At 38.0% G+C, this 7,942-nt stretch overlaps 1 protein-coding gene across 1 annotated transcript; it reads right to left on the bottom strand.

Moving 5' to 3' along the window:
- Positions 1-6,360: 6,360 nt before the first annotated feature.
- On the bottom strand, positions 6,361-7,065 carry LOC127122849 (uncharacterized). Its single transcript, XM_051053124.1, has 2 exons — positions 6,798-7,065; positions 6,361-6,734 (listed from the first exon to the last, which is right to left on the bottom strand). Exons 1-2 carry the CDS (start codon positions 7,063-7,065, stop codon positions 6,361-6,363), a joined length of 642 nt encoding a protein of 213 aa, XP_050909081.1.
- Between the last annotated feature and the right edge of the window lie 877 nt (positions 7,066-7,942).

Genomic DNA, 7,942 nt, shown 5'->3' with positions numbered 1-7,942 from the left:
TAAGAGTGTTGAAGTGCCTGCAATTGATCCAATTAGCGCTCCAAAGTGTCAGTCTGGTGAATCCAGCGGTTTGAAGCCTAATGATGACGATGAGGTACTCCAGTTGATTAAGAAGAGTGAGTTTAATATGGTGGAGCAGTTACTCCAAACCCTTTCCAAAATTTCAGTGTTGTCTCTGCTTATGAATTCTGAAGCGCACAGAGAAGCATTGCATAAGGTATTAGAGCAAGCGTATGTTGAGCATGATGTAACGGTTGATCAGTTTGATCATATTGTGGCTAACATCACTTCCTGCAACAATTTGAGCTTTTGTGACGAGGAACTTCCTGAGGAAGGTAGAAATCACAATCTGGCGTTGCACATTTCAATTAACTGTAAGGAGGATGCACTGTCAAACGTATTAGTTGATACTGGTTCGTCTTTGAATGTTCTTCCCATATCAACTCTTTCTATATTGACATATCAAGGAGCTCCGATGAGGTATAGTGGCGTGATCGTCAAGGCATTTGATGGTTCTTGCAAGACTGTGATTGGTGAAGTAGACCTTCCTGTGGAGATAGGTCTGAGTGATTTCCAAATTACTTTCCAAGTAATGGATATCCACCCGGCCTATAGCTGCTTGTTAGGAAGGCCATGGATACATGAGGCAGGAGCCGTTACGTCAACTTTGCATCAGAAGTTGAAGTTTGTCAAGGGTTGGATCTAATATTAGACCACCCAATCCCCTCACTTGTAGGATATAAAACTTTGGGTAAGATAATAGCCCTAAAGTCATGGATTATATCCTTGTTTTACCATGATAAGGAGCAAGCATTTCTATGGTAAGCCTTCAGGATAACTCTCATCTAGGTGGGACCTTAGTAATGGCCCTTGCGGGTTGATAACATAAGGTCACCGTTATTTTAGTGTGTTCTATAATAGGTCCCTAGTTCATGGACCAAATTCAAAGTTCCATCATGAAGAAGTGTTAGTCTTCTTATGATAAATATTTTTATCAAGCATGGGTTTTAGCTTCACACCTTTGAAAATCCCAACCAATATGATATGACGTGCATAATAATATAATAAAGAATAATGTAAATAAAAAAAATTAAGAAAGCAAATACACATAGAGACAAGCACAACCCTAAAACCCAAGGTTAGGATGGACTCTCTTTAGGGAAAGTATAAGAACTCCCCAACAGAGTCACCAGATATCGCGGCTAGAAAAATGACAGAGTCTCCGTCATCCTATATTTATTCCTAAGGAGCGGGGAAATAATGATAAAACCTAATAGTTAAAGAGGAGAGACTAGGTTCGGGAGTCGGTTAAATAAGGGGAAGGTACTAGTCACCCCTTACCTCCATTGTACTCAATGGGATCCTCCTCTAAGTCTAGTGTTAGTATGTATTCCTAACGTATTTGCTCGATTACTGGTTGATTGTTTAATTATTTATTTACTTACATAAGGTATTCTATTTAAATGGACGAGAGACCCAAAAAGATTTTTTTATTATAAAAAAGATTATTTATTTATTTACGTAAGGTAGTCTAGTGTTAGTTTCTATCCCATGTTTCATGATTTAATTAATCCTAATATAAATAATATAAACCCCTCATTAATTAAAATATGAACATTATAATTAATTAACTAATTAAAAAATAAAATATCATCAATAAATAAATAAGAAAATAAAAAAACCTAATTATTGAATTAATCTTAAATGTTAAATAGATAAAACCTAATTAATAGTTGATTAAGGGCTTAATTAACTAAAAAAAAATGGGGGGTGGGGGTGCATTTTGAAATAAGTTAGTAGATGGACCTTTATGGGGAGTGTAAAAAGGAATAAATAGAGGCTCATTGGCCTCTCTAAGCCCACTATGTCCCAAGCTCATCCTAGGAGAGTCAATGGTGGACTCTCAACCAGGAGCGTCTGATCTGTTGACTGGAGAGTCAACAAGATTGACCCTCATGTGTTGGATGAGATGACCATGAAAGTATGTCAATAGAAGGGATGGGATGTGAGCTCAACCGGTGGATCAGTGTGGATCTGGCCGCGTTAGATGACTCAAAGGGTCAACATATCTGAAGGCCCCGTAGGGGGAATCCAGTGAAACGGGGGGACGCGTTTAAATCCCTTTCCATTCACACTACTCTAATTTTATTTCTTTCACTGTCTCTCTTATTCCCCGCCCTCTCTCTACTTTTCACTCCACTCTCTCTTTTGACCACCCTCTTCCATCTTTCTCCACCTTCCACCACCATCTAAACTACCACTCGTTCCAGTTTCCGATTGAAGTTCAACCGGAAACTTCAAAAATTTTATCCGAATCTTCATGTTCATCATGAACATGAAGAACACTCAACCCAAGAATCAACCCCCCACTGTCCCCTTTCTTGAAACCACCGTGAATCCCAGATCTCCAGTTGAAGCTCAACGAGGATCTACAACCGATTTTCATCTGGGTGATGAACATCAACCCATAAACCTTTAAGGAAAATGAACCCTAACCAAACACGAACCTTAACTTAATCCCAAGATGAACTATAGGGTTCATCGTTTGAACCCTAACCCTATGTTGAATGAACCCTAACCCTAAAATGAAGAACCCTGACCCTAGTTTTCCAAAAACGCTTCAAATCACACCTAAACTCAACACAAACATCATCAGGCATACATCATAAACAAGCAAGCAATCCACACAAGCAAATACATAAAGAGCAAGGAGACCTTGTAGCAAACCTTAGGAGAGGAGGAATTCTCCTGTAAAAGGTAAATTATTTTGACTCTACTTTCCCTTTTGGTTGCTTATCTCTTTCCCCATCTAACTTTTCCTCTTTCTATGTGGATGCAAGGTCTTTTTGGTGATGATGGCCAAGCTCAAGAAGATTGGGGTTTCAATGTAAAACCCTAAACACTTCGGAATCGGAGCTCTTAGTGATCATTGGTGGGTTGCGGGAGCAAGAATTCTAGGATTCTTTTAGGGTTTTTTCTTCCTTCTTGATTCAATCTTAGACTTAGGCTCTAATAGAGTAGTTTTTAGGTTTAGAACTTAATTAGATTATATGATTTAGGAAATTTAGATTTGATTGAGATCTGATTGAATTAAGTTTTATTATAATTTTGACTTAGTTTAGAAATAGAAATTAGGTTTAAATTGTAACTGAAATACGTGATGTATGTAGTCTGGATTGCTATGTAATTCATAATTTGAATGTGAATGGAAAGTTTCGATTGAAAATGAAAATTGTAGGTTTTGATTCAATTTTTTGGTTTTCCATTTTGAAAAATTATGGTTGGGAAATTGGGGAAGAAAGATGAACAGGGATATGGGTAATGGACTCGGGTCTAGATGCCCACAGGTTCTTCTTGACCCAGTCAACTTTTGGGTCATTCACTTGGACCATTTGATTAGGGATGTGGGTTGCCCACTTGACCAATTTTGAATAGGCCTGGACCGGTTTCAAATAAGTGGACCCAAATTAACCTTATTTCTTATGTTAAACATTAATTTAATTAATCTGATTAACATCCAAATCAGCTTAAGTCATATAACCTAAAATAGTCCCATTAATCTAATTTAAATAAAAATGATGATAACTCAATTAAAAACTAATTAGTTTAATAACCCCAAATTAATCAACATTTTATTGATTTAATTACATAAAGAATAATTAAATTTGTCCCTAATATTTAATTAATCCAATTAACCCTATGTTTAAATAACCAAAATAATTAGTAACCAATCTAATTCATATAATAACATTAATTTACTCATAAATTGATGAAGTTCAATTTAACCCCGATAATATCGAATTAATATGAACACCATAGACAATAGAAACTTCAACTAATAGTCTTAATTTGAATAATTTTACTAATGTTAAACAAAGGCCAATTACTGGTTTAGAAAAAGTCAAAATGGTCCTCCTTTGACTTTTCAGGTCATTGGGGTTAATCGGATGATATGTATGGGAATCTCAATATGTTGGTGACTCGCGCCCTAAGTCTCTAGTAAAGATGAATATGGTGGTCAAAATTTGGGGTCCGTCACATAGTATAAAATTTGGAGTATCCCCATGAAATGTCCACTAACTTGGTATTTGTCAAGGTCGGCCTGACCCTTGAAGCCATTTCACGCCATCTCTGTGCATGTTCTTTAAAAGTTTCATTAGATCGTTGGGCTTGATTATGAAGTTGTAACCAGGTAGGGGCAATGTATATATTGTACTTGTACTGGTTCAAAAAAGCATTAGACAAATCCTTCCATGATCTTATCTTCCCTGGCTCTAGATTCATATACCAATCCAGAGATGCCCCAGACACACTGTCTTAGAAATAATGGATTAATAATTCATCATTATCAATGTAAGAGGTCATCTTTCTACAGTATATGGTAATGTGATTGCGCGGACAACTCAAGCCTGTGTACTTGGGTAGATCAGGTACTTTGAAGTTTTTAGGGAGCACAACATTGGGTACCAAACACAGTTCTCTTGCATTCAAACCGAGAGCAGATAAACCTTCAATGACACAGATCTGCTCCTCCAAGAGTTGATATTCAGCAGGCCTAGGATGATCGATCATAGGTACCCTTTGAGTAGCAACTCTAGAAGGAGGTTGAACTGTATTTTGAGCAGGCATTTGTTGCATAAACTAAGGAAACATACGATACGTCATAACCAGGTTCAAAGTTTGGGCAGCTGGAGTGTCTTCTTGAGCAATCTGCCCCCAGGTTGCACATTTGGAGCAAGAGGTGCCATAAAATAAGCACACTGGAGTGCAACATTGTTAAGAAATGGTGGGACCATAACAGTATAAGCATATGGGTTTGGTTGAATAGGTAGAGCAGAGATGTGGAAATTGAGATGAGGACCCCTATACTCAGGTTCCTGGTCTTCAACATTATCAACATTTGCAGTAGGTGTCTCTTATGTTTCAAGCCCTTGAGCTGAATAAGGATTAGGCATTCCCCACGGGAAAGCAACATCATTCACATTGGCAGGAGCAACAGCAAAGGACTGGTATGGCATGAACAAATTTCCAGTAGAAAACTGAGGATTGTAGGTATGAGGCATCCCCCACGGGTAGGAATCAACAAAACTACTAGGAGTAGCTTGAGACAAAGGTTGGCTAACAGCAGCGGGTTGAACAACCAGGTCAATATGATCCATCACAACCAGAGTTGTGTCAGTAGCAGAAGTCACCATAGTAGCATCAGCTTTATTGACAACAACAACATTGTCTCTCTAAGTCTGCAGATGTTCTAGGATGGTACCCATATGTCCTTGGAGAAGATCTAGAGCCTCCCTTTTGCAGCATTCTCTTATTCAAAATCAGACACAATTCTCTGTTTGCGGGATCTGGTGAAGTACTGTTGGGTCATCGCCTTTCTGAAGAGGATGAAGACAGATGTAAGCATTTTGCATTTCGGATAGAAAAGTGAATATGAATGAATGGGATGTTTATGTAAAAATATTTTGGATTATTATTTTCCAAGGAATTTTCAAGTCTTTATTTGTCGTAAGTAATCATAAAGCATAGGAAATAGAGGTGCAAGATAAAACTGATAATGAAACGAACCCTTATATATTCATAATAATGAAACAAAGAGTACAATTATTAGAGCTTCTTCCCCAAGGGATACATCAAGTGTGTTCAACAAGATAATAATGAAACCCCCCCAAAGATGATTAAGCATCCACTAAAATCGGGTTAACCACCACTGTGTATCCTCAAAGGCATAGACTGCATTGGCCTACTGAAAAGTTCTTGTAGCACAACCTTCTTCTGATCCAAGAGACCATGAAAATGATGACTGTTCCTTTCCCATTGTGTAGCTTATTTCTGAAGTTGATCAATATCTTTTCTACTTTGATGTGCCTGATCCTTAAACCCTTAAATCTCTTCAAACTGCTTGTTCAGTTTTGTTTGGTGTTGAGATAAAGAAACATCCAACTACTTAGTACAAATCTTTTCTTCCTTCAACTCCTTCTTGATATCCTCTAACTATTCTCAAAGCTTCTTGAGTTGGGCGTTGGTGAGTTGTTTCTTCTTGATAAACAAACTTTCAATGGTCCCATTCAAAGCGTCACCTGTTTTCCTCCACTTGAAATGCTCCTCTTGGGCTTCCTCCACTACTTGGGATGTCATGGCTCTCTTTTGGTTGAGGTTAAGCTCCAAGTCTCCCTTCTCCATTATAAGCCTACCAAGATTAGATCTAAGATCAACATTCACTTTCTCTAAGCTCTTGATAGTCTCCTAGAGTTGCCCAACCTCATAGGTAGGAACAACTTCAAGCACAGGCTGTAGGATGTTCATAGATGGCTCAAACAAAAACGATAATAGAATGTCGTCAACCCTGTCCTTAACCCATTACGTGTAGACTTCCTTGGCAATACAATTCTTCTTCCCTAACTCAGATCTTCCTTGACGAAAAACTTTTCTCCAAGATCTAATAATCTTCCTTGGCAACTCCGGATTGTCAACCCTTTCACACAAAACAAACTCCTCCACATGCTCGGAATCTGGCTTGTATAACAACGGATAACCCAACTGACGTAAAGCTAACTTTGGATTGTAGTTGACTCCACCCTTTGTACTTATGAGGGGTACATTGGGGAAACTTCCACAATTCAGGATAACCTTGACATCATCATAAGTTGTAGCGTGCCACAAAATATCATAAGTGGTCAGAGACATGATAATCTGAGACCACTTGAGATTGTCCTTGTTCTCGATGAAAGGACCTTTAATGGGTAGGTGCAAAATAATCTACCTATACAACAGAGGAACACATCATACAATAATACCCTTCTTCTTCTGAGTCCTCATATGAATAAAGTAATAAGTGTCAGCAAGCAGCGTAGGAACCAAATTCTTGGACAGGAAGATGTGAATAGATGCAAGGTCCACAAAGTCTTCCATACTAGGAAACAACATACTCATATAGATGAGCAAAGCGAAAACAACATTGAAAGCTATCCAACTCCTAACATCAGTAAACCTAATGGCCTTCTCAACCAAAAACTTCAGAGTAAAACCATGAGTTCCACCCTTAGGCTTAAGGTTAAGCTTCATTTTCTTCTTCTCCAAATACAAAGCTTCGGCTAAAATATGAGACTTTGGTAGTTTCTTGATAAAGAAAAAAGGAACCTAATCCTTAATTCCGACCTCTAAGATATATAAGTATTCCTCAAATGTTGGTGCCAACTAATAATCCCGGAAAGTGAAACACCTCAAAGGAGGATCATAGAACTGCACCAAGGTATGGAATTCTGTAACATTCACTTCAGTGTTGAGAATACCTAGGAGATTCCCAATAGGCTTTCTTGAAATCCTCTCCATGATCTAGATCCAAACGAGTTCCCAGACCCTTCAAAGCTTTCAACTTGGGTTCCACAAACTTGTAACTGAACACACTTCTTCTACCCGGATTCATGCGATCTCTGGGTACTCGACAACAAACTAGGCTCTGGGATTCCATGGAAATGCATATGCAAAAAGAGTTACATGATGTAAATGATGTTTTATGATATGCAACAACATGGCCACATTCTGGATAATTTGAACATTTTGCTTGAAGTAGTATCAAAAGATTGACATTACAAGAGAATAAAGGGTATGTAGGAGCTTGGTTTCCTGTAAAAACCCAATATCCCACTCACGGGTATGAAATAGTCTTCAAAAGGTGATCCTAAAAGGATTCCCAGAGTCATGGAATCAAGTGAAATTACTTTAACATAGTGAATTCTCACAGGACAAAAGTACCCCCAAGTGAAACTAGTTTGAGTGTTGGTCTTGGGCCATCCCAACATACGAAATGCAGGTCATCACGACTATTCATGAGTTTATCCTATGTATATACTCAAGCTCAGGTATAGAGCTTCTATGAAATAACATCATCCCCAATCCAACAACAACAAAAATAAGATAATCTAGAATGGGTTAGTAAAAA

The sequence above is a fragment of the Lathyrus oleraceus genome, chromosome 2 (genome assembly GCF_024323335.1).
Source record: "Lathyrus oleraceus cultivar Zhongwan6 chromosome 2, CAAS_Psat_ZW6_1.0, whole genome shotgun sequence".
Lineage (NCBI taxonomy): Eukaryota > Viridiplantae > Streptophyta > Magnoliopsida > Fabales > Fabaceae > Lathyrus > Lathyrus oleraceus.
Note: the sequence above shows the minus strand (reverse complement) of the source record. Positions and strands in the feature narration are given on the sequence as shown.

Bases quoted from the DNA above. Each gene is read 5' to 3' on its own strand.
- LOC127122849 (XM_051053124.1), bottom strand. From the start codon at position 7,065: ATGAAGCTTAACCTTAAGCCTAAGGGTGGAACTCATGGTTTTACTCTG. The intron at 6,735-6,797 runs GTATTATTGTAT...TACCCATTAAAG, and splicing joins GAGGACTCAGAAGAAGAAGG to GTCCTTTCATCGAGAACAAG.